Here is a 27,652-nt window from a genome sequence, read left to right on the forward strand (position 1 = left end):
AGAAAAGGAAAAACACCATGAAACACCAAACATACAAAAACAGAGATATTGCACACATTCTTTTGATAAAGTGCAACTAGTCAATAAAGTGCACTTTGAGTGAGAGCAGCCTGTATTTTACTGCGTACAGAGTTTCAGTATTTTACTGCGTACAGTTTCAGTATTTTACTGCGTACAGAGTTTCAGTATTTTACTGCGTACAGTTTCAGTATTTTACTGCGTACAGTTTCAGTATTTTACTGCGTACAGAGTTTCAGTATTTTACTGCGTACAGTTTCAGTATTTTACTGCGTACAGTATTTTACTGCGTACAGAGTATTTTACTGCGTACAGTTTCAATATTTTACTGAGTACAGAGTATTTTACTGAGTACAGTTTCAGTATTTTACTGAGTACAGAGTATTTTACTGCGTACAGTTTCAGTATTTTACCGAGTACAGTTTCAGTATTTTACTGAGTACAGTTTCAGTATTTTACTGAGTACAGAGTATTTTACTGCGTACAGTTTCAGTATTTTACTGAGTACAGTTTCAGTATTTTACTGAGTACAGAGTATTTTACTGAGTACAGAGTATTTTACTGAGTACAGATTCTCTGTATGAAATAGTTTTATACAGAAAATCCTGCACATTGTGCAGTCTCTCTTCTGCAGTGGTGGACAAATTACTCTTAAGTTTTTACTAAGTAAAAGTATCAATACTGCAATGTACACGTCTGGAATTCAAAATGTACTTGATTAAAAGTACAAGGTATATGCATCAAAATGTACTTAAAGTACCAAAAGTATGAATGTCCCATTTCAAGTTTTCAAATGCAGAAAAATCATATAGCTGATCAGCTAATTTCAAATGGCCGAAATGTATACAAGACTGAAGTGGTAAATGTATGTTTTGAAATAATAATCAAAATCTACAAAGTAACTAAAGTTGTCAAATAATTGTAGCGGAGTAAAAGTGCAATATTTGCCTCTGAAATGTAGTGGAGTAGAAGTAAAAGTATTGGAAATTGGAATTACTCAAGTAAAGTACAAATACCTCAAATGTGTACATAAGTAAATGTACTTAGTTACTTTCCACCACTGGCGGTTTCTCTTCTGGGACAAAATGACTGAGAGTTTAATCTTTTTTTTACTTTGCAGTCTTGGTTCTCTTTCAATAAACTTTCAGACGTACGGTGTTTGCAATGTTTCGTTTCAAAAAACACACTGCAGTGTCCCTCTTTTATGGAACCAAATTAAGCCAGCTACAGTATCAAAATCCACCAAGAGAAACTATTCATACAGATTCCAGCGTGGATACCGGTAGTTTCTATTTCAGTGTATAGTTGCATTCCATTTCCATCCTGTTCACGTTTCAGTTTTTATAGAAACAAAGATGGGAGCCGGGGAGGTGTTTCCTTTCACGTTTTGCCTTGATCGGAGTTCCAGTAATTGTAAACTTTGTTGTTTCTCTATTCAAGGTACAAAGACGGCTCCATCCGCTCAGGACCAGTCAGTTAGGAGAGGCTACTTGGGATCGGATGGCGCCAGTGAATATTACACAAGGTAAGAACTTGTATGTAGTCACACGCTAGTGAGAATGTGTGTGTGACCTGGACACTGTTTGAATACACACAGGGTTGAAATAAAGGGGAGCAGAGACATGCGTTTCCAATACAAAAAAATATATTGGTTTATTAATAAATTAAGGCAGAATACTTAAGACTTTAATTCACTTTAATGAGAAGATCATGTTACGAAATTGTATTTATCTATCAATTGCAAACTGCTAGTTAAAAAAACAAGGACTTTACCAAACTGTCAATATCAAAAAAGGGATTAAAACTAACTAAGTGTGCTATACTATTATACCAGACTGTAGCGGGTGTTCAGAATGTGTTCTGCACACGAGAGAGGCAGGGAGTGAGGGGAATGAGGGAAAAGGTCTTAACCGCCACCAAAAGCGCACACACAGCAAAGGCACACTTCACTCTTCAATCACTGCAAGACGAGATACAGTTAAAACTCTCAACTGGAATAAGCATGCAGACTATACTAACCCCAAACACAGCCTACCACCCGTGACCAACGCACCTGTTGAACCACAATCTGGACCACCTGCTATGCTGGTATACGGTCTGAGACAACTACAGCTTTGAAGTACTGTACTGTACTGTTATTCAATATACAGATTCACCGAACCAACTGGAGCTGGAAAAGCGCTGCATGAGTGCATACGAGGCCATGGCGTGGAGAGGCCACGCAGTCAATACTCCTTACTGGTCCATGGGGCAGCAAGCCACCAAATGATAAGAGCCAACAAACAGCATCTCCACATGAGTCATACGAAGCATTAGTATAGCCTACAACAGGTGGGGGGAAACAATAAAGCAGCCTATCCCAGGGTGGGATTCCCATTTCCCACTGTCAGATGCCTGCAAAATAAGAAACACTTAGATTTTGCTCATAACTTTAAAATTACAAAAACACATGGAGACCTTACATACCATCAATGCCATTCTCTTGCACCTACAACCCCAAGTCCCCAACACACCACCAGGCAAATGCAACAAGCCAGCCAGCTACTCTGATGGCTGGGTGTTGCTCCCTCTTATACAGTTAGCAGCCAGGTGTCTCAGCTCTCCTGAATATGGGTAATTGGGGTGTCAACATGATAGACATGTGTAAATCACTATTCGAAAAGGCTAAGGCTGAGCTCACACCTTTCATGCAATTCTCGTGCTCGTTGGATGCTCGTTGGATGCATGTTGTGTTGTGTCATGGCCGCCCAATGCATTGCCAATGGAGGTCACATGGTTTGACCCAACATTGTGTTGTGTGAGGGGGAGGGGCGCACGACTGCGCCCCTCCCCCTCACACAACACAATGTTGGGTCAAACCATGTGACCTCCATTGGAAATGCATTGGGCCGCTGGGCGGCCATGACACAACACCCAACGAGCACCAGAATTGCATGAAAGGTGTGAGCTCAGCCTTAGACTATGGCATTGTGAGACAGGGGGGTGTGCATATTGAAGAGCTGGGTTTTTGAGAGAGGTTTTGAAGGTTTGCTGGGTGGGTGGGTGGATGAGGCTTCTCTGAGAGTATTGGGCAGTGCAGGGTTGGGGCCGCAAAAGCAAAAGCCCTATATCGTACTTGGTCTTCTATCTAGGCCGGGAACCTCAAGGACTTTGAGAGGGAGCCGGAGGGGACATGACATGATTTGAACATTGTGAGACAGTTATGTCTCCAGAGACTACTGTAGCTTCCAGTATGTGTAAAGGAGGGTGGACCATGGAGTTGGCTAAATGTCAGAAGTGTTCGATAGCAGACAACGATTTGGACTGCTTCATCTCTCCGTGATTACTGTCGGCCCACTGAACACTCAGCCTGTTTTCTCAGTGCCGCTAGCCTTGCATGGCCCCATGCTACAGAAGATTTATTTAGCCTTAAGGTGCTTTCCTTCTGAAGAAGAGATTAAGTTGAATTAAATTCAACACCAGTTGTCTTTGTCTGTCATATTGATTTTTTTGTCACCCTTAGTTTCATGCTTCTTTCTTTTGCTTTGAAGCCAGGCGATTTAAGAGTTTTGTTTTTGCTTTTTATTATTGGCAAATCTTTTCATGTTGTATTATTTTGCAACTAATTAACTAAACTTCAGCCAGTATGGATTTCTTTTTTTACACGCCACTGTTGGGTGGAAACTTGGTATGTCCAAAATCATTCCTTCAGAATAAAACCCAGACAAACCTAAAACTTTCACAAAGAATAAAATAAAAGACTCAAATAGCAGATGTACAAGATCACAACGCTCTCTGTACTTTTGTGTGACACTAGTAGGACATTCATTTAAGAAAAAAAACAAAACTAAATAGAGCATAGCAGTGGATGTGGTTTTCTGGACCCACACAAATGATATCAATTATTCCGCAGATCAGATCTGGCCTGCACGTATCCGACTCAGATCATGCACTGCAACTAATCTCTAACAAATTGTGAACTGAGGCACATTTCCATGGTTCTGTTCCTGCTGTCTGCAGAGAGTTACCCCATGAAGTAAAAAAATTGTGTTTTAGCAACGAATAGATTCAAATGTTCAAAGAGAGGAAGCTGGATCTCTGAATCTGTGGAAGGTGCTTTGAAGTTAGTAGTACATCTGATGCCACATTTAAAAAACAAAGTAGCTTCGACCAACTTTGATGTTAAGCGGTGGACGACTTTGGCATCAGAATAACAGTTCCCGGAGCAAGTGACGAGACAACTGAAACAAGTTCTAACCTTTTTTTTATTAATGTTTTTTGTGGCTTTCGCCTTTATTTTATATTTTTATAGAGGGACAGACAGTAAGTAGGCTGACAGGAAATGGGGAGAGAGATGGGGGGTGACATGCAGTAAAGGCCGTCGGGATTGGGAGTCGAGCCTGCGGCACACTACCAGACTTGGACTACCGGCCAAGGTGCCTGGACCGCTGAGCCACGGGCCAGGCCAACAAGTTGTAACCTTAATAGAGGGTATGCGCGTGACATCATTCTCGGAAATTATGCAGGAACGTCTACTGAGTGGCAAAAAATGACTTTCTGGCCATGACAAATACATCCAAACAGAAAAGTCATATCTGATTGCATTAAACGATGTTAAACAACGTTAAACCCATGTTGCCACTCACTTTATGCATGCACATACCCTCTGTAGGAAAACGATAGATCGTCTTTAGGTCTTCGTTTTTCCTAAAACTACCGTCACTGAGAACATGATGTAAATTGTAAGGTCTGCATTAAAGGACCACTTCACACATTTTCAAACTATCTTCGTATTTATCGGTCCTCATTAAAGGGCCACTTCACCCCTTTTGCAACCAGATCTTATGTTAAAGGTATATTCAGTGATTTGACTTAATTCAAATATCACTTGTTTTTTCTTTTTTTCTGGATAATCCTCCTTACTATAGAGTGTGCTGACCATATAAGGAGTTCCTCCCTGTCCCCAGTGAGCCCCTGGGGTCAAAAAACCCTAGTTTCAGTTTTGGTGGCGGGTGGCAAAGTCTTCATCCAATCAGGATGAGAGGGGCCTTCCTCCAATCATGATCAAGTGGGGGCGGGCCTTGGTGCACATGCTGTTGGCCTGTTGCACTTCCCCCCACTGTAGAGTGTGCATGTGCACATTTTGTTACCGGGGCGGACTGGGTGGTTTTCCAAATCACCCAAATCACTGAATGCTCCTTTAATGATGTTTATAGGACACAATAAACACTTTCCTGGGTTTATGTTACGGTATGTGTGTAGGTATTTTAGTCATGACGCCATGTTCATGACCAAAATGTGTCATGAAAATGTGGTCTCACTTCCTTCCTGGACTACAAGTAACACCTCCACGCAGCCTCCCCCTCTCCACAAGGGGGGGCATTATGGTCGTTGTAGGAATTCAGTAATCCAGTCAAACCCTAGTCAAACACACAGACTTCATTATTTCTCTGGCCATAGGGTGCACATTTCATATGGTGCTACTGTAATCTACTACAAATACTATTAACAAGGAGTGACTGCAGTTTCTTCCAGCGGAGAAATGTCCCTTTAACGCCTGCTCATTGTAAGATGGCACCATTTCTGTCTACTGGCTCTGTGTCTCTGAGGAGGGCTGTGGACAGTTCAGAAACTTGCCTACCAGTGACATCAATCCCTATTGACGATGCCATTGGTCCGGAGGGTTTCTGAACTGTCCAAAGAGATGCAGTGTGAGTAGACGAGATGGAAATGGTGCCATATTCTAAACAAAATGAATGATCCCGGCAGTTTGACTCATATAGATATGAAGAATCAAGAATCGTGACGTCAGGACTTCGGTACTCTATGGTGGGGGTCCCTGGCACAAAATAATTTCCAGATGGGGGTCAGCGGCCGAGATACTCATTTTTGTGTACTTGATATGAAAACTGAGAACTCCTCTCGTAGATTTAGATATCGTCTTGGGTGGAATACCTCGTAAGTCCAAAACTGTCAGGATTCTAATCTAAAAGTCAGTGGCGTGCACAGATAGACACTAAGGGGTGCTAGAGCACCCCTGCCCTTTTTTTGTACAGTGTACACTGTATAGTATGTGGACCATGGTGACATTGATCAATTCTTGATAAAAAGCTTCTAATATTATTTAGGCCCCAAAATCTATAAACCTCACTATTAAGGCAACGGGCCAGTTCCACGCGCTGCACAAGGTGTCTGTGCACGCCACTGCTGAAAGTAGCAGATCTACAAGCTCAAAATGTGTTGGGCCGCTGCCACTTTTATAGGACGCTGTAGTACGATCAAGTTAGTAGGGTAGTAATTAAAAAATCAAAACACACAGACACACAAATAATTTAAATTTGTAGATAAGTGGTTTCTGCCTGTCAACAGCGACATTTATTGTTTTCTTTATCCCTCCAGGAATGAAGCGAATTAACGCTAGCCGGGGAACAGACCTCGTCAAGTCTCTGCCGCTGCTGATGACACAACAACACCTGGTGACAGGCCGCAAGCTGCCTGCCTGCTGACTAACTGACTGACGTACAAACAGGAGAATACACTTAAAATAATAAACCAGTCTCCAAACCTCTGAACTTCACAGGGGAAGGGACTGCTAGCTGTCTCCTTTCCGGGAGGGCAAAAAAGAAAAAGAAAAAAGACATTTTAGAAGAAGAAAAAAAAGAGAGAAAATGACAGACATTCTCTGTTGTTTTCATTGTCACAACAACAATGCAGAAATGAGGCTGCAAAGATTGTGCAGCATGTGGTTTGTTGATGTTGTTTATTTTCTACTGTACTTTGCTGATTCAGTTACAGTATGCGTTTCCCCTCTAGAGAACAGGTTGCTTTGTTATATATGGGCTGAATTTTAGGGTTGACTGCTCCGGCCATTTCCTCAAATAGGCTTTTTACTGTACTTTACAAGGAGCTTTGTAAAGATATAAATAAATAAAAATCCCACTTAAACACCTGTACTTAGTTGACCGAGGTCGGAAAGGCGGGCTACGACTAAATCATGTAGTTTTTTATCTACACAAAATCTCTTTGTTGAAAATAGCAGAGCTGGTTCACAACGCGTCGTGTTGAGAGCTCGCCATCTGCCTGAGAATGTTTCCGCCAGAATAGCAGAATAGAGATGCTTGGGTTCAACTGGGAAATATCAGAATCAGAAAAAGAAAACGTTGCTGCCAGGTGCATCTGCATGAACTAGGAATTGTACTCGGGGGTGCATTAGGAGCAGCTCTTCACTGTGTGGACATCAAGTTCAATTCACTACACTGTGAGTGCCACACTTTCATCTATTGTTTGACGCACACATTTGCACACAAATGCACACATTTGTGCAGAAGGCAGAGGAACAACTGATTCTTGCTTTCTTTTCAGCTCCTGAGGCTCGGTTAGGTGGAGAATCAGACAGCACTAAAGATGAGGAATATACTCTTCTCATTCTAATGTGCTTCCCATAACCAGTGGTGGACGGTAACGAAGTACATTTACTTGAGTACTGTACTTAAGTACATTTGCACTTGAATATCTTTACTTTAGATCGGCTATAGTACATGTTGTACTGTAGCCGATCTACATGCTCACAATGTGTCGTGGTGCGACACGTTGTGAGCTTGTACATCTGCTATTATTTCACTATTATTGATATTTTTTTGTACTTTGTACTTTTGGTTCTTACTTTCCCTTGTAGTAATATTTGAACAGAAGTATCTATACTTTGACTCGAGCACTGGTTGAGTACTCTGTCCACCTCTTACCATAACATGATACCGTGTGAGTACCTGGTAGAAATGTGATCTGTACTTTGTACACTGACAAGTTTACAGTGTAGTTTGGGGTCCCAGACCCAGATAGGTACAAAAGTTGACCAAATCGTGGGTCCTTGAAATAAAACTGTTTGAGAACCGCTGATCGACTCTAATTGTGATTGTGTGACCCCAATCTGAGAACCCATCGTCAAAAAATAAAAGGAAAAACAGCGCCCTCTTCGGAGTCAACAGTCTGTCTCGAGAGACTAGTGTGACCCTGACACAGGAATGTTCTGTTGACCCAGACGACCCTGACACAGGAATGTTCTGTTGACCCAGACGACCCTGACACAGGAATGTTCTGTTGACCCAGACGACCCTGACACAGGAATGTTCTGTTGACCCAGACAGTTCCAGGCCATAAAGTAAGGGTTCCACACATATTTTAACCAATTAATTTCCAAAATGTTTCCAGGATATTTAACTTCTGTTACATTATTTTGTGTAATGTTATACATGTTTTGGAAAATGTTTTTCATCAATAGCTAAAAACATATCCAAATATGTTTTCCAGGACCTTTGATCAATTCCAGGACCCTTGATAAATTCCAAAACTTTTCCAGGACTGGAAAATGTGTTTTCTAATCTCAAAATATTTCCAGGAATTTCCAGGACACTGGACACTAAACTGTCAATGTTTCCCTCCACCCATTATTGGCAGGCGCGAGCCTTTCATCTCAATAACCGTTGTTTCTAATTTAATCTCATTAGGAACAGAGAAGCGCATGAAAGAATTCTGTGGAGTGAAATGTGAAATGCATTTTTATTCATTCGTTAAGAGATTCGGCATTAGAAAAAACGACAGTGAAAAAGGCAGAACTATCCAAGGAATGATTGTAACACGTAGAGATACCACACAGGTCATTATGGAGAGTTTCATTTCAAAAGGCCATACCTATCCATCATTTTGAAGGAAATCTCACAAAAAATAGCTACTGGCATTGAAGTAATGTAAAGCATGAAAAGGTTCAAAGTTAAAAGTCATCAAAAAATCTATGCAAAACACGATAGTTATGCTTTTGAGGACAGACTCGTCTTTTTTTGTAGATATCACAATGAGTTTCAGGTGGCAATGAACTCTTCCAAAAATGGATAATAACGTCTTGCAATGAAACTCTGCATATAAAAACGCCATACGTTTGTCATACAATACAATATGTTTTTCCAGGAGAGCCACAGTGCATAGGAGTATACCCACACTCTGGTGTTCAAGTCATAATTCAATACTTCAGTCTTTTTATAACTCACAGGACTGGCCTCAAACGTGACACAGAAACAGCACGAGTACAGGTAGACGCTCGTGACACAGAAACAGCGTGAGGTATACTGTAGGTAGACCCTCGTGCAGTCATTCAGACAACCAAATAGGTCGCCTTCCCGCTTGTGCAGAGCAGAGCGTTAAAGGGGGATGGAAAGAAAGCTTAGAAGACAAACTCGAGACTACAAAACAGCCTTATAGGACCCGCGTTCGCGGAAAGCGTTTTTGTTTTTTCTCCGAGCTGCCGGCAACATTTCTGCCATGCATTTTAATGGTTAGAGACACGCTGGATGTCCTGCTTTTCTTTTTCTTTTTTCTATGAGCGATCTGGGCTCCTCAGGCGCGAAAATGTAACTTTTGGGAGAGGAGTGCGTCTCATCGTATGTCTTTCCTATGCATACACAGGGTTGGAGAGATCATTGAGCAGAGCGGTCACGCCAGTGTTGATTTCGTCAACTAATACTATGACGAAAAATGTTCGTCGACTACCTTTTTTCACTGACGAAAACTAAATGGAAACACAATGAAAACTAAGCTATGATGACTAAAACTATAAGACTAAATATATATTGTCAATTTCCTCAAATAAAAATTAGACTAAAATGTTAGTAGAGAAGAGATCCAGTAGAACTAAAAGACAAGTTTAAACTTTCAGCATGCTGAAAATAGCAGATCTACAAGCTCACAGCGCGTCACAGCGCAACGCGTTGTATGCTTGTAGATCGTCTATTTTCAGCAAGTGTAAAATCAGCCATTACGACGGCATCAAGGCCCACATAAATACATTTTAGTCGACTAAACCAACTGTAGATTTAGTCGACTAAAATCTTATACTTAGACTAACACAAACATTCCAGGTGACTAAAACTAAATTAAACCTATTCAAGAGACTATGACTAAAATTTGCTGTCAAAATCAACAGTGGGTCACGCTCAGTGGCACGTGTAGCGTTCTGGACGCGATGTCGTCTCAGTCTTGCACAAACCTTGTATCTCCATATATATTTTTTTACCTATATTGTGTTTTTCGTATATACAGTACACGTACGGTACGTTTTGAGCTTGTAGATCTGCTACTTTTGGTATATATATTTTGAATCCTGAAAATAAACAGTTTGGGGACATACGAGGTTCCCAACGGACAACAGACGATGCTCCTCCGCTCTTGAAACGCTTTCTGCTGTGGACACGCCCCTTACGCGAAGGCTGTGCGGCGGGTTTAGTCTCAACGCGAGATTGTCTCTAAATAACGTTTATGTAAAAGCACGCCTTCCCTTTTCCCCCCATGTGGCTTAAGAGGTTTGGGTACAATTATTGCTTAGATTTAGACAACAATGCCACGTAACCAAACCATTCTGGAGTAGAAAGAGAATTCAAAAAATAAGCGCGTACATTCCAGTTGGAATATCACTCTGTTAGACTTCTTGTATATAAAATATTCAGTGTGTTAATGTTATAAGTGAAGGCTGCATCTTTCATTTAGTGTAGTGGTTCTTTTACGTTTTCCAGGGACCCTCTGGGTTCCTTGGGGGGGACCACTTCACCACTTTTCAACCTATCTGTCCTCACTAATGATTATGATAAAATGGCCAAAAAATGTAATAATCCTACCCAGTCCGTCTCATAGGAGGGCTGTGGGCAGATCAGAAACACGTACACCAATGGCGTCATCGATTCGGAATCCAGGCTAATAGAAATTGCAGGTTTTCTATTCCTGAAAAGTTGCAATGCGAAAACAATGTGGTATTTTATTATGAACATTAGTGAGGACCAATTATATGAAGATAGGTTGAGCAGTGGTGAAGTGGTCCTTTAATGGACCCTTACAGGTCTGAAATTCAGAGAGTATACAAATGGAACCAAACAGACCCTTACGGTTCCGTTTGTATATGAGTTACGGCAGGCCTCGACATTAAAAGGTTTGAGGAGCACTCACATATGGTAGTCAGTGCAACATTTATATTGCAGCTGAGAAGCACTGTTTAAGGATGATGGCCTAACCGACCAGACTGTCACACAAGACAACTATTTCATCTCAACACGCAATATATTCCTGTTTTCTTTATCTTAAAATCGTATTTCTTTGTCGACAAGCAAAAATGAAACTGCCAGTATTTCAAGAATTCAATTTAAAGTCCCCCTCCAGACAAGTTTTAAAGTATGTAAAGGTATACATACGCTGCTAGGACTACCGTAATAATGTTTTTTTCCACATAAATGTTAGAAAAAGAAAATCTGAAAAGGGTCTGGAAGCACATCTACTCTTTTATTATTCTTCAACGAGAAATTCTGGATATATGAATATTCAAATATGCAAATAGCACATGCATTGTGCCTTGCCAATCACCACTGCTCAAAGCAAACTTCAAGTGGCTAATTTGCATAGTGGACAATAATGGTTTTTTGGCATCTGTGACATCACACACGCAGAGAAGCTCCCAGTGGAAACGGTGTGTATAGTAAAAGTCACCGGTTCTCAATGTGGGGTTCATGGACCCCCAGGGGTACTTGGGGGGGGGGGGGGTCCCCAGCTAAGCGATTGATAGTTATGCAGTAAAAATGGACACTTATGGGTCTTTAACTTTGACAGTGTGGATTGGGGTCCCAGAGAAAAAATAAAATACTGTATATCAAATGGGGGTCCGTGGCCCAACGGCTGTCAAACTCGGGGTCCTTGAAAAGAAATGAGTTGTCCAAAGTCATGCCTCCAAGAGGTGTTCACGGTACAAAGAAACAGAGGGGAACTTTAGAAAGTAAAATTAATGTTTACGTTTAATTGCGACTCACCCTCATGGAAGATTTCTGCTCGTTATAAGAAAATATGATCTGAAACTGGATGCAAGGTAAAGCAGCTTATTCCAATGATTTCCTTTATGGAGCACAATTACTTTAACAGCTGTGCTCTCAAACACACATTGGTCCAACAGTATGAAAACTCCAATGAGCGTGGAGCTGTATATCTGGTGTTTAACAGCTGGTAGAGTCCATCCTTGTTTTGTCTCTGATGACTAATGCCTACTAATAATAGGGATGAGGATCATTAAAACTTAAAACAACATGAGATGAGATGACTGTTTCAAAAGAGTAATGCCTGAAGTCAAAAGAAAGGCAATTATTCACCTTTCTTATTAGCATATTATTATTAAATCACACATACATGAATGACTATAAGAGAACAACCAAACAGGATTTTTTTTTCTATGGATCAACGATAACTCAAAATTACATTCTGTTTGAGAAAAGACAAAAGGTAAAATAGAAAGAAAAACTAAATAAAGTTAACACAGTCAAATATTTCTCTTATAATTACAAGTGCAGTTGTGAAGGAATGATCTTGGAGTGACATGGCTCATGCAGCACTGTCTGTCTCGCAAACAAAACGCAAGACGCGCAAACTTTGTGTGCAAGTATTTGCCCTGAACTACAAGACGACAATGTAAACAGCAGGTTGGAGAGGAATCACTGACTGCATAGCAGGGCGGGGCAATTAACGGACAGTTATCAAAACCCACATTTGGAACCCATAACAGACTTAATCGTGCACATCATGTCTAGGTAAATCGAATATCCGAGAAGCAGGGTTCATTGTATATATTCTCTTACATTTCCATCAACATGGAAGGATTCAAACAAGTGTCTTATAATCGACTCCAACGATGTGACGTGCTGTTAGCCTGGCTAATAAGCCAGACTCAAATCACACTGTCGTAATCCGCCGGCAGGCAATTTACTTTTGCCAACGGCTGATTCGGTCTGGCTTATTAGCCAGGCTAACGCGCTGTGCGCTTCTGCTATTTTCACTATTTAAACAAAACCATAATCATGCGTTAATTGTAAATCGAGGCAAAAGTTGGAAATAATCGCAATGACGATTTGAAGTGTCATCGCCCAGCCCTGCTGAAAAGTAAAGACAGAAACAAAAAAACGAATCAGACCAGTGGGACCACTGTGGTAATCAGGAATGCATGTACATGAATTAATACAATTAAACGGATCGGTGCATGGGACCTCTGGAGTCGTCTGGAATGCATAATTATGGACACAAATTAATTAATAATACAATTAAATCGTAATTTCTTTTGGGAAAGCAGCTTCGAAAAAAGAAAAACAAAAGTCCTAGTTTGTAAGCAATCAAACTGTGTTAACTAAGTGTTTAAGGCCTCATAGTCAGACTGCAGAAATCTTACGGAAAATAAGCATAATTCTTGGTTGGACAAAATCAACGTGTGATTCTCCTCCATAGGGTTCAATGACCCCCCCCCCCCCCTCCTATGAGGATATATACACACACTAAAGGACTAAGGGACAATGAGGGAAAACGTCGCTGTTTTGAGTGCCTCGAGTCAGAGCCTCAGAAGCCCAGTGGTGTGGTAGGTTTTGTCAGAATGGAGGTCTGGGTTGCTTTACAGGTACTGTAGCTAGGTGGGGTGGCGCTTTCGCCCCTTTAAGTTGTCCGCGGCGAGAGAGGCCCGTCGTGGTCACCTTGTGGGTGGGGGGGGGGGGGGGGGGGGGTGCATGTCACTCGGCAGCAGTGGTTCTCTAAGTGGGTTCCGCGGGGATCCCCTGGAAAATTATTTTAACAACTTAAACCCCAGCATCAGTATCGTGGGGAAAGCCTTCATGAAAAAAATAAACATACAGTATGCGTTGTGAGCTTATCGATCGGCTATGTTCTGTCCAAATTATTCGGAGCCTGTGTACATTGGCTATTAAAATAAAAGAATCTTGAAAATAAATTAAAAAATTTGGAGCATTTTTTAAACATCTTACCAGCAAATCTTGTATAGGGAGGGGGTGCTCCTGGCACAGAATATTTTTAGATGGTGGTCCGCGGCTCCAAACCAATGGACATTAATTAATTTGGGGGGTGGGTCCTTGACATGAAAATGTTTGAGAACCACTGTGCTATTAGGTATCTGGGGGTGGTGGGCGGCTCCGTCCCTTAAGTTGCTTGTAGCGAGAGAAGCCCTGGTCGCGGGCGGCCGGTCTCCTCGTGGCGGCGGGGGTTTTATTTTTTATTAATTTCTCTTTTCTCCGCGTTCTCACTTGAGCATGCTCTGCAGCATGGCCGTTGCGTAGGTGGGCCGTGCTTGGCGGCTCTCGATGGCCAGGCGGAGGTACTGCACGCCGCCGCAGCGCTCCCAGATCTCCTCGAACTGGCGAGGCAGGATCTCCGCCCCACGCTTCCGCGTCAGGCCCGTCTCCTCCAGGCTCAGCTCACACATCTCCATGTCGTCTTTCCCTGGAACGGAAGATAAGGTGTCAGAAAAATAGCTTGATAGATCGATCAGTCTCATTATTAATCACATAACACTTATGGTGCTGGGGATTTTTTCTGAATAATGGAGCTAGAGTGTCAAGCAGATGAGAACCTCCGCCTTCCATTTCCCACCAAAACCGAGGGGAAATCTTCCATTACAACATCGCCAGTGTAAAGAGATCCCTCTTTAGAAGCGTTAATATTCTAACCGAGATACATCATGAAGTCCGCTGTCAAAGAATATCGATAAAAAAGAAAATAAGATGTCCCCACACGTCCCAGGCACCCCGTGGTTTTATTTGATAGGACGTGTGTGGACGTCCTAGGAATCATAAGTGTTAACCATGGATCGGTGTCGCCATAGCTTTTAGCCAAGAATATATATTCTTTCACAGCAAACGTTTTTAACTCTAATATTTGCTTCTGGGGGGGGGGGGGGGGGGGGACACACACACACAACATATTTTGTGATGGAGGTCGGTGGCCAAATACATATAATTTTGGCGGTCTTTGACAAGAAATAGTTTGAGAACCAGAACCACTGACATGACACACACACACACACACACACACACACACACACACACACACACACACACACACACACACACACACACACACACACACACACACACACACACACACACACACACACACACACACACACACACACACACACACACACACACACACACACACACACACACACACACACACACACACACACACACACACACCTGCCACCAGTATGATGGGGTGCTTGTCGGGATGGAGCTCCATCTGCCGGGCGATCCAGGGCCCGTCGAAGTGCGCGTACCACCAGCCCTTCTTCTTGCCACCGGGGTCCTTGTACTGGTCCCCCGGGCGGATGAACGGGATGCGGAAGTAGCGCTGCTGCCGGTTCATGGCCACCTCGTGCTGCCGGGCCGGGATGGGCGGAGCAGCCATGACGGGGTTCTGTTGGGCTGCGTTAATACGACCAGACATAGCACCGTTAACACATGACGGGGTTCTGTTGGGCTGCGTTAATACGACCAGACATAGCGCCGTTAACACAAACGTTACGCTAACAAGCACTTAGCAGTGGTGGAGAGTAACCAAGTACATTTACGCAAGTACTGTACTAGCTCTGTTTGGAACCTCACTCGCTCTTAGCTCCGCTTTAAACCACTTTAACCACAATTTATTTCAAACTTTCGTCGTTGAAAAATAGCAGATCTACAAACTCAGAGCTCACAGAATGCAGCGCTACGAGCTTGTAGATCTGCTATTTTTGAAAAATCGTCAAAACGTGTGTTTCACAGTGAACGTTTTTAACTCATATCTTTGCTTCTGGGAGGTGCCAGGTACAACACGTTTTCAGATGGGGGTCCGGTGCCAAATACAGATCATTCTTGGGGTCCTTGACATGAAAAGGGTTGAGCACCACTGACATACAGTAGAAACATCAGGATTTAGAAGCCATTTTAATAGAATCGACCTCAGGTCTGGGTTAAGCAGTTGCAGAATGTCACAGAATGTCTTCGACGAATATACTGTAGGCGATCTACAAGCTCACAAAGCGATGCGTTGTGAGCTTGTAGTCCGGCTATTTTTATTGAACGTTTATGCCCCAGAATAGAGATGCTGGGGTTCATGTGGTTCATTTAAAGAGGAGATCTCTTACCGGATGCACTGCTCGGAAAAGATCTCATAAAAAAGTCCTTTTAGGCTCTATTTATTTAATGAGCAAGCAGCAGCAGCATACATTTGGGAGCGGAGCCTTCCTCAGTGAGATAATTACACAGTAATCATTAGAGAGCTAAAAGGACTTTAGTCAGAGCAGGTGATCATTTCAAGTTCAAAGCTCTAGACTAGGGTTCAATGGGATATTTATTTTTAGGGAGGTGGTGTGAGTAGAGATTGGAGTTCTAAATTCTAGTCAGTAGTAGTAGCCGCACCAATCAGGGCAACAAGCAACATTTCAAAAAATATATTATTACTTGGCTTGAGAAGGTTGTGTGAAAAAAAACCCAAAACCCCCAAAATAAACGTAAACTGTATCCGTGCAAAACATGAGATTGATGCGGGGTTCTCGACAAGATCAGGGACCAGAGAGGAGAGAGCAGGAGGAGGCTGAGGTTTGTTGGCTTGTTGGACCATTTCATATGCGAGTGTTGAAGTAATAAGCTTACAAAATACCATCCTCATCTTACCAATGATTTAAACCTCGATATTACTTTTCTTTTCAAATGAAATAAAAATAATAATAACAGGGTGTGATTTCCACTGCAGCTAAACTTGTTTCGGGGATGTGCCCTAATGTAGTGACAGTTATCCTAAAACAATTTGGTTTGCAATAATTTCACATTATTTCCATAAGATTATGTGTTCGAGAAGTTGCGACACACATACATACAAAGAGTGACACAAGTAAAACATAGCTCATGCCCATGGTAGATTATTTAGATTTCCTTCAATAAAACGACACAAATGACACAAATCTCTTTTTTTAACAATATATAAACCAACAGTACAGGGCAAGACACTCTTCCACCATCAAGCCTCCTTCACGCCACTCACCAAAAGGTATGCGAAAGCAAAGAAATGCAATAACCCCATGTCACAGAAATACGCCAAAATAGCACGGAATTGCAATTCCGTACATAAATAGAAGACCCCCAAATCTGCACACATTACATGACTACTGTTTTGAACGTGACAGAGGTGTGGCTTTCACTAGTTCGTAAGTGCTATTTCTCTGTGGCTGGGTGAGTTGGAATTTGACATTATTTACACTGTCCTTATCGGGTTACAACTCGGACAGGGTTGAGTCGGCTCTACCAAACTTCGGATTTCTAGGCGTGTATGTACAGAATTGCAATTCCGTGCATTTGGGTGAGACCGGGTAGAATGGAACAATAGTCATGATGACCCCATTTTCTCTTCTCATTCCAACACTATGCTTGAAGGTAGAAAGTCCCAGTGGTGTAAAGTAACTAAATTAATACATTTACTCAAGTACTGTACTTAATTAAGTAAAATGTTGCACTTGACTTAAGTATTTCCAAATTCTACATTGCAGTATTGATGCTTTTACTGAAGTTAGAAACGTGATTACTTTTATCACCACTGGAAAGCTCTCTGTTTGGTTTGTTTTTCACACAGACATTTGTTTTGAATACTAAGAGGTACAGTAGGTGGAAGAGAGGAGGCAGGTTTTGAACCCTGGCCAGTAGTTGTTGTTTTGCAGTGGTCATGGAAGTTCAGGCATATACTGCACATGGTTCTGCCAGGATCCTACAGATACCTGCCCCGTGGCGCCTGCGCCAGCTGCCATCACGCTCTGAGCTGAGCAGCTTCAGAGCGCAACGGATTTGTGTATTTTTACGGAAAAGCCACGATTCCACACAAATCCTTCCCCCGTCACCTCAACAGAGAAACCAGGAAGAAGAATGAAAAAAACTATGTTCCCAGAATCCTACTATATTCCCAGTGTAAGAAGTGGCCACCAAATGCAATAAGCCAAATTCTGCTAAGCAATGGACGAAATCGACCAGACACTCCCCAAGAACATTTCTCACCCAGGACTTTTTTTTTTGCAGGAAACTATCATAAAGGTCAGGTTCTCTTCTGAACCTCATTATGTTTTGAGGGTGCCATTTTGGCGGGAGACAAGACATTAAGTAGGTTCTGCTCTATAGAGGGGATGTGCATGCATAAAGTGAATGTCAAATCGAGTGGCAAAGTGACAGGTAAAGGGAGTTTAACATTGTTTAATGTCGTTTAAGGCAATTAAATATGACTTTTCTGTTTGGATGAATGGGCTGTCAAGGCATTCTTGCATATGCCTTGACAGCCTTAACTTGACAGCATTCTTGCATAACTTCCTGGTTTGATGAAGATGATGTCACGCGCATACCCTCTATACCACTAATCTGGCCGATAGTTACGTTTGTGAAAGTAGCTGGTGAATTTTAAGATGAACAGAGCTCTGTGGCCAGTGAGCAAAAAGGTTACTTCACCGTCCTCAACGACTTGCAATTACACACTGGGCCTCATATACACTAATGCATATCGAAATCAAATTATCCATATTTGCGCACAAAATAAGTGTGCAAATAAGTGTGCAAATTACCATGGGATTCATGTCACATGCACACTGGTCAATTGTGTTCTTACAACCGTGTCAGCTTATCAGAATTGTTCTAAATTGACAGGCGCATGCCTACAATTACCACAGCGTCGCACACCGGAAACAGACGATCTGCAAGCTCACAAGTCACACACATCGCGTCGATAATATGAGCTTGCGGATCGGCTGTCTTCGCCGCACAACGCCAGCAAAGTATAACAGAGCTTTAATTGTCTCGGCATGATGGAAGAATGAGCTTGGCTCACAACGCAGCCTTAACAGCTGGTGTGATTTGGGTTGAGCCACCCACCACTATGGCTGATGGACATGAACAACAAAACAAAAGTTAGCTTCCTGCCCCACACACACACACACACACACAGCAGAACCCACTCATCCAAGCAGCCAGCCAGCCAGCCAGCCTTTCCCATTATCTGTGGGTTAATGAAGGGTTTTCGGTGCTGTGGTGCTGTTAGTAGCATGGTAAACATGGTGCAGTACCAAACTTACATGCTTTGCTCACAGGCGGCGCACGACCTGAAAATAAACACGGCAGGTTACAAGGAAGTGATGCAACACAAGACAGCAGCCGTTGGCGTGTTGGTACCCGACAGCCATCGACATACTGTACAGACAGGTAGGGATGCACAGATATAACCATCGACATACTGTACAGACAGGTAGGGACATACTGTACAGGTAGGGATGCACAGATTTAAATTATATCAGCTGTATAACAATAAAGAAGATCCAAGGCACTCTGTTCCAGTGACCAGAGTGCCTTGGATCCCCAAGACCCTGACGAAGGCTGAGTGCCGAAACGCGTTGGTCCTCTTTTTTGTAATGTTCTTTGCCAAATAAAAAGGCTTTTCTTCACCTCACTGGAACAGAGTGCCTTGGATCCTCTTCTTTATTGTTATGATTTAACCTCGCCAACGAGCACCTGTATTCAGTTCAACAAACAAAGGAGCTCCCTTCCTCTATTCAACGTTTATATCAGCTGTATATCGGTATATAGGCCGATATTTGACTCGTTTGAAGCCTGCGGCATAGATCGTCGCAGTCCCGCCCCCTTTCATGGCACGGAAGAGAATTTCCCATTCATCTTTTCCATAGACGTTTCAGAAAGTATTTATTTAGAGACATTTAAGCCTCAGACAAAGCCAACTCGCCTCCTGACAAATCATGACAATAAACAAAAAAATTGGGCGGAACAAATAATTAGAAAGAAGAAATAAAGGGCTGGGTACAACACTTTTTTGTTTTTGTTTTTCTTCTTTCTAATTATTATTTACTTTCTGAAACGTCTATGGGAAAGATGATGATCTTACAGGCCATGAAAGGGGGCGGGACTGCGACGCTGTAAAGTTTTACAATTAATATTTGTTTGTTTCCCCTGGCATAATAGGGGAAATTAGTGACAAGGAAAACTAAACATACAAATATCGGTATATCAGTCCAGAATTTCCATATCGGCGCATCTCTAAACAGACACAACGGTAAGAGAGAAACAGAGGTGACCTAACACAACTTAATGCTATAAATTGTAGTGGTGCACCGCAAAACGATATTTCATTTAGTCCAACTTAATCAATGATTTGTCATTCATTTCCCCTAAGAGGTTACTTTATGCTGCTCAGGAGATGAGGAGCAAAATGTTTCTCATTTACAGAGAACAACAGTCTGTGCTTATATTAAACAAACATTACAAACGTATTGCCATAAAATGAGACTAAAATGTTGAGGTTCTCTCTGGGAGTAAGAAGGATGGATAGGATCATGAACGAGTACATCAGAGGGACAGTGCATGTCAGATGTTTTGGAGCTAAAGCCAGAGAGACCAGACTGAGATGGTTTGGACATGTGGATAGTGAGTATGTCGGTAGAAGGATGTTGAGGTTGGAACTGCCAGGCAGGAGGCTTAGAGTCTAGACTAGAGGAAGACCAAAGAGAAGATTTATGGATGTAGTGAAAGAGGACATGAAGTTAGTTGGTGTGAGAGAAGAAGAGGCAGAGGACAGGGTGAGATGGAGGCAGATGATTCACTGTGGCGACCCCTGAAGGGAAAAGCCGAAAGGAAAAGAAGAGAATATTACAAACGTATTGCCTCATAAAAAGTAGCTGCAGTGTAGAAGCTTTGATTATTGTGAAGTATCATTTAAACGAAAGACAAAAAGATGCCTACAGTGTGTGTATGGTCCTTAACATTGGACACAGAGACCACACAGTACAATGCCACTCCACAGGCACAGACGGACTGAGTTTATTGTGTGAGCGACAGAAGGTGAAATTGCTTTTTTGTTGTTGTTTTGTTGTCTGGTCTACAAGGATGTAATTAAGGGATGCACCTAATGTATCAATAGAGGCAACATAGAGATGAAAACAAAATAATTAAAAGAGTGCGCTCAAAAGACAGCCCCCAAAATAATAGCATAGCATAGCATGCATTGAAATTGAGAGTTTCATTTTTAGTTTTATTGTCCCATCTGGTTTTTCTTTTGTTGTTGTAGTAATCCACTTATGCTGATTTATTTTGGCTGAATGAAAAACTTGAGTTATGCTTTAGGAAGGGAACCTTTTTTGTTGGCAGGCTTGAGAGAGAAGACAGAATATTTTGTTGAAGACTTACAAGCTACAAGACTACAAGCTCACAACGTGTCACATATCAACACGTTGTGAGTTTGTAGATCTGCTATTTCCACGTATTGTTTTTACAGCTCTGGGTTAGGCACGTTGTGTGCAAACTGTGCATGAAACAAAAATAAAAATAATTAAATATAAAGTGAAGTATGTATGATAGACAGAGGGAACAGAGGGAGACACGGATGGGAAGGAGTGGTGCGAGTGGGATCAATTTCCAATCATTTGGCTCTAGCGGGCGTCAAAATAAAAGTGTGCGTGCATACAGTCTCGGGAATAAGGGCTCTTTGTAGTCATGACAACGCCATGCGTTTGGCTTAACCCATTAAGACTCTGGAACGCATCTGTGTCACCTTAGCGTTTAACAACTATAAACATTATTTTATGCTTTAGTTATTGAAAAATAGCAGATCTACAAGCTCATAGTGCGGCACTTGGTGCTGAGCTTGTAGATCTGCTATTTTTGAAAAAACTGGAAAACGTGTGCAAATCGTTGAATATATATTCATTCACAGCGAACGTTTTTATCTCAAATCTTTGCTTCTGGGGGGTCTCCGGAACAACATATTTTCAGATGGGTGTCGGCGGCCAATTACATATCATTTTTGGGGTCCTTGAGAACCACTGACATACTGTAGAAACACAGGTTTTTCAGAAAACTGATTTAGAAGACATTTCATAGAATCAGGTCTCAGATCTCAATGGCTTAAGAGGATGTGGCGATGCTATTGGTGAACAGAGATGCTTTGATGGCTCTGAACACATAACAATGGAGAGAGAGAGAGAGAGAGAGAGAGAGAGAGAGAGGAGGATCTGACACAGGCATCTAGCTGTGGCACACTGCAACTGAAGTTAGAGCTGCAGCTATTGATGATTTTTCTATTCGTTTTTCTTATACAGTACGAATATCATCAATTCGATTAAGCTCTTGTTGTTTTCTACTGTTTTCTACTTTTTCTACTTGTTTTCTACTTCACACAATGTTACATTGTACGTTTGAGAAACGAGTAAAGTAAAGAGTAAAGGGCAGCGATTAACCCGTTTACTACTCGACTACTAGACTACCGCCTAGTAATTCATTTTCAATGAGACCTGCGTTTTTTTTCTGTACGCACGGAGAAGTCGAGAGGCAACAACGGAAGCGTATTTACATGGGCATTCCCATGAAATTGGGGCTTTTCAATAAAATTCTACTTAGTTTCAGTCAGGGTTTAGTCCTCTGAAATGTTTCAGTTTTATGTTAGTCTAGTTTTAGTCGACTAAATAACGTGATTTTAGTCTACTAAATCTACAGTTGATTTTGTCAACAAAAATGCATTTTGGCAGGCCTTGTTCGTAGACATAGAGGTAGACCCCTTCTTCGGCTCTGGAGTGTCACAGAAGGGGAATTTCGGTAGGCCAATCAGAGGCAATGTAACCGTTTGTTTTCTCATGCCAATAAAGCTCCTTTGGATTGAATAAGCCTATCTCACAGAATTTCCCCGCCCCCCTTAATACGCCCCCTTTCGGGGTTAGTGGTGATAGCGTGACGTCACTCCATAGACGCTTCATGTTAACAGAGGTAATTTAAGAAGTCTACAACTTTTGTTTTCTCAAGGTAAGGTTTGTTCTATCTGTTCGAGCTGATTTACCATATTGTTTGCTTCATAATAATATTGGTCTGTCACATTTTTACATTAGAAAATGTACTTAGATTCTCCAGAGAAAAAAACGTGTAAATGCTCATGTTAAAGTCACCACTATTTACCGGAAGTGGGCGTGAAAAACGGGCTGTGACATAGGCCTATTGATTGAAAGACCCGGAACAAAAGTCAAAGTCGCGACCTGACTATGTATAAGCGGTTGAAGATGGACCAGGTTTAAAGCGGTTCATTCTGTCTGTGTTTACTGTTTTATATATATAATTTTTTAACCAATAAGAAATAAAAAATATCCAGATATGAGGTTTTCCCACATATTTCTGTCCATGTTATATAGAATATATGTTGTAATATGTTGAAATAAAAAGGCCTCGTCTCTCCCAACAACAACAACAGCAGCAGCTTGACATCATCGCATCGAACGCAGCATCGAGCGCGTGCAGCGTGTTTTCCTTCCTCTGGCCGTGCGCAGCGCCCCACAGCACCAGCGGTCTACGTGCTACACTGTCAAGACTCTCGCCGAGAATGTTAATTATAGCCGGAGGCTACCGCGATGTGAACGACACTGGGAAGATGCTTGGAGAAACCTCAGGGAGCAGGAAGAACTGACCTATATGAACTGAAGTAGTAATTGAAATGAAATAAATAAGAATTTAACATGTTGGTACACGACACTGCAGTATAGTGGAACTGTAGTGTCCGATTCCCAGTGGTGGAAAGTAACTCTTGTAGATTTACTACTATTAAGTACTGTACTTAACCCATTTAGGACTGAGACCAGATTCTACAAAATAATGTCTTGTAAATCATGACAGTTTTCTGAAAAACCTGTTTCTATGTCAGTGGTTTTCAAACTATTTCATGTCAAGGACCGCAACAATTAAATGTAATTGGCCACCGACACCGATCTGAAAATATGTTGTTCCAGGGACACCCTAGAAGCAAGATTTGAGTTAAAAACGTTCGCTCTGAAAGAATATATATTCAAAGATTTGAGCCACATTTTCACGCACGCGGTGCCGTGCTATGTAGATCTGCTATTTTTCAATAGCTAGTTAAAGTAAAACATAATGCTTAAAACACCAAAAGGGGTCCCGTCCTGCATGTGTTAAGTACAATTTTGAGTTTTTTTTTAAATGTATTTATTTTTTACTTTACTTGAATATTTCCAATTTCCAGTGTTTTTACTTACATTACCCCCCAAAACCGGAAGACATAATTTTCCCTTAGTACCACACGCTACCTCGCTTTATGTCTCTCTAGAAGCATTGATATTCCAAACGAGGTGCGTGCTGAAGTCAGAAATGACCACAGAACATCAGCGTTAGAACCTTTAAAAAAAAAAAAAAGTTTGATATCAATAAAAAGGACCTAAAGACGTCTATACACGTCCAAGGTACTCCCGTGGTTTTGATTCTAAAGACGTGTATACACGTCATTAGCATAATTAGTGTGTCACAAGGTGGGGGCCACATGCGACACACCTTCAGGTTAATATCCGAATATTGATATATTATTTGTTTCACCTGTTACAATTCCAAACTTTAATTACTTCAGTCTATATTAGTTAGCTGAATGACTAGTATTAGAATTGTATTGTCTTTTTTTTTTTTTATGTTTTTACTTTTTATGTGTATTTGCACATCCACACTCCACGCTCCACGATCCACGCTCTGGATCAAGAGCGTCTGCTAAATGCCTAAATTGTAAATTGTAAAAGTTCAGAAAGTTAACTCAATGGTCGCCAAGGACTTATTTAACTTATTTTTCATGATGTCCTGGAGCGCCAAGGACGTGTTTTTCGTGTTTTTTAACATGGTAAAAAAAAATATATATATAAAATAAAATAAAAGATATATGGTGGCGGTCTGGGACTTTTGGCGCCCCCTGGTGGCGGTGATAACAGCTATAACTAAATGCATTTGAAACGTGTTACTTTTCAGGATTTAAATCCAAATATAGCAAAGATAGCAGATCTAGCAGCTCAAAACGTGTCGCAGATCTGCCATTTTTGATACAACAGAAATATGCAATGTGGCCGTCGGGAGTGAGTTTGGAACTATAATGGCCCTCTACATCGTACAGGTTGCCCACCATCATACTGTACATCCCCTTACTCAACCCTGCAGTAGATCATACTGTACATTCCCTTACTTACCATAATCGGTGACAGACTTTGGCGCGCGCTGCTCTGCCTCGGCGCTTCCACGTTTCTTGTTCTTTGACTTCCAGGCGTGGTAGACCTTGAGACGGCGGTGAAACTCCTCTCTGCACGCCGCTAGGAGCTCAATGTCTGCACGCACACACACACACACACACACACACACACACACACACACACACACACACACACACACACACACACACACACACACACACACACACGCACGCACGCACGAACACACATGCGCACACGCACGCACACACGGTACACACTGTAAGTGTTGGATCAGCATAATGGTGTATCGATATGACTGGCTTTGGCATTTCACAGAAATGTCAACATCACTACAGTGCTTGTTCAATGTACCACTTAACCCCCCGTGACCCGCCGCATAGCGGAGAGAGTGTAAAATGAAACCAAATGGACCCTTACGGGTCCATTTGGTTTCATTTTACGCTCTCAAGAGTCAAATTATTGTTAAACATCTGTATTACTAAGAATTGTTATTTTGATCAACGTTTGCCTGTTATCTCACAACATCAATACAGCATGGAATTGTGGACAAGATCTTATTCAACGACAACAAAATATTCTTTAGTTTTGGGCCTGAGAGGCAAAATGTCAACAAATGGTGGTCCGTGGCTCAAATGCAGAATAAACAAGAAAAAGTGCCCCTCGGCCACAGGTCTCCACCAGGGCAGGTCAGGTTGTGGCCTCCTGGTGGCGCTATAATAAAAAGGGTGAAAAGGGTGCCATTTCTTCATACTGTATGCCTTTGATGGCAATTGGATGATTTGAGGCATTTTGTTCCAAAAATGTGTTTTGCAAAAGTCAACCTGTTGGTGGCGCTATAACAGGCCAATGTGAAAAGGGTGGGATATATTCCTCAGCCTAGTAAGAAAATGTGTGAAAGATTTCACGTAAATTGCATGCTGCGTTCATGATTTGAGGCTTTTGTTCAAAACGGGGCAATCTTGCAAACTGTGAAAGCCAATTATAGCCAATTAGGATGGAATATCAAATATCGGACAGATCCGACTTGAGCACATGACCATAGAGATACTGTGTAACGATTTGTGAGATTTTTGGACAGAATCTGGAGGAGTAATATAAACAAATGTGTTTTACAAAAGTCGGCCTCCTGGTGGCGCTATAAAAGGCAGATGCGGAAAATGCAGGTCAAAGGTTTGTCCTTGGCCTCTAGGGAGTGTGCATGCAACGTTTCACGCAGATCGGTGCAGTTTTAGGTCAAAAATGTGAAAAGCTGCCTCATGGTGGCGCTATAACAGGCCGTTCTGGAAAATGTGGGGCAGAGGTTCATCATTGGCATCCAGGGAGTGTGTGTGCAAAGTTTGGCATCGACCGGGTTAACGGTGCCGGAGATTAGCTGGTAACAGACGGACGGAAGGACGGACACACACACACACGGACGGAGTGCAAAACATACTCTCTCCCCATGCCTTCGGCCTGTGGCCTGGTGGGAGACAATAATGGACCATGATATGAAAAGGGTTGAAAACCACTGGTGTAGACTAGGGGAACAAAAGGAGGGGACCTAGTGGAGAGCCCTGGAGGACCCCATTCAACAACGTATGTCAGTACCGTGGGGCAGAAACCTCCTATCTCCATGTCTGAACTTTTGTTGTTTTTGTTTTTTTATAAATCAATGTTCTACTTCAGTGGTTTTCAACTTTATTCATATCAAGGTCCATTATTTATTCTGCATTTGAGCCACGGGCCACCATGACATTTAGCCTCTCAGACCCAACATTTAGAAAATTGTTATCGATGTTGATTGATTGATGTTGGTACCATGGGAGAGATAACAGGCGTGTAAAAGGAAAACTTAATTTTACGCTCTCAAGAGTTAAAGATCGAATAAAGGTCCATTTAGTTATCAACTCGTCCATCATTTAGCTGGGGACCATCTGGGACCTCCTCAATGACCACAGGTGGTCCCCGGACCACTGATTAAGAACCACTACCGTACTTGATCATACTACGCGTCACAGGAAAGCAGCGAGCTTGTAGATCTGCTTCTTTTACTGTTTTTACTTTTATTTGAATGCTATAAAGTAGCGTGATTTTACATAATGAGGTTTCCACCAGACAATATAGGCTTTAAGGCTTTAAGCGATTAAATCCAAAAAGATGAATATTAAACAACATCCTTTGATTGCACTTTAAATTGCTGATCAGAACTGTGAACCTGGCGGGGGGAAAAACACATTTATGAACAATCCCAAGAGGAATAAAGTGTGCGTGTGGGCTGAGTCGAGCCTGAATAACCACATCAAACGTGATTCTTCTCCGATTAGACCGATATTGGAACCAAAAACAACACATTGGGACTTAATTTAGCCCATCCCAGAGTGTTGCCTGATTAAATGCTGCGCGGAAACGAAGGGGAAATAATTGGCTCGCTAACAATCCCAAAGCCGCTCGCTGTGTTACGATGCCATGTCGTGCTCATCTTCTATGGTCTGGCAGTGCACATCATACCGATCATAAGCACATCTGTATTCCAGCCACAACGTCTGCACGCACGCAATCACGCACGCAGCGAGGGACCATATCTACAAGCTCAGCGTGTCTGTGCGCTTGTACAGATCCATCCCATGTAATTAGAATATTTTTGCAAAAGTTAATTTTCTTCCGTAATATAATTAAAAAAGTGAAACTTTCATATATTCTCAATTCATTGTGCATAAAGTGAAGTATTTAAAAACGTTTTTGTTTTAATCTTGATGATTATGGCGTACAGCTCATGAAAATCAAAAAATCCTC

The 27,652-nt window shown here is 41.9% G+C and overlaps 2 protein-coding genes across 8 annotated transcripts in view; one reads left to right on the forward strand and one right to left on the reverse strand.

Moving 5' to 3' along the window:
* impg1a (interphotoreceptor matrix proteoglycan 1a) overlaps positions 1-7,891 on the forward strand; it is a gene marked incomplete at its 5' end in the record, with an annotated part of 65,317 nt that extends 57,426 nt beyond the window's left edge. The window contains 2 exons of the mRNA XM_079526321.1: positions 1,459-1,543; positions 6,397-7,891. Coding sequence (XP_079382447.1) covers positions 1,459-1,498 — 40 coding nt within the window. The 3' untranslated portion in view covers positions 1,499-1,543; positions 6,397-7,891. The remainder of the gene's footprint in view (positions 1-1,458; positions 1,544-6,396) is intronic.
* Positions 7,892-8,534: 643 nt separating this feature from the next.
* Positions 8,535-27,652, reverse strand: part of myo6a (myosin VIa) — a 177,254-nt gene continuing 158,136 nt past the window's right edge. For 5 of the 7 annotated variants that reach the window (XM_079525507.1, XM_079525506.1, XM_079525503.1 and 2 more), the window contains 4 exons: positions 24,860-24,994; positions 18,932-18,958; positions 15,045-15,272; positions 8,535-14,289 (listed from right to left, as the gene is read on the reverse strand). In XM_079525507.1, coding sequence (XP_079381633.1) covers positions 14,090-14,289; positions 15,045-15,272; positions 18,932-18,958; positions 24,860-24,994 — 590 coding nt within the window. In that variant the 3' untranslated portion in view covers positions 8,535-14,089. The remainder of the gene's footprint in view (positions 14,290-15,044; positions 15,273-18,931; positions 18,959-24,859; positions 24,995-27,652) is intronic. The other 2 variants (XM_079525505.1, XM_079525502.1) reach the window with 1 other exon arrangement.

Source organism: Electrona antarctica (genome assembly GCF_951216825.1).
Source record: "Electrona antarctica genome assembly, chromosome: 17".
NCBI lineage: Eukaryota > Metazoa > Chordata > Actinopteri > Myctophiformes > Myctophidae > Electrona > Electrona antarctica.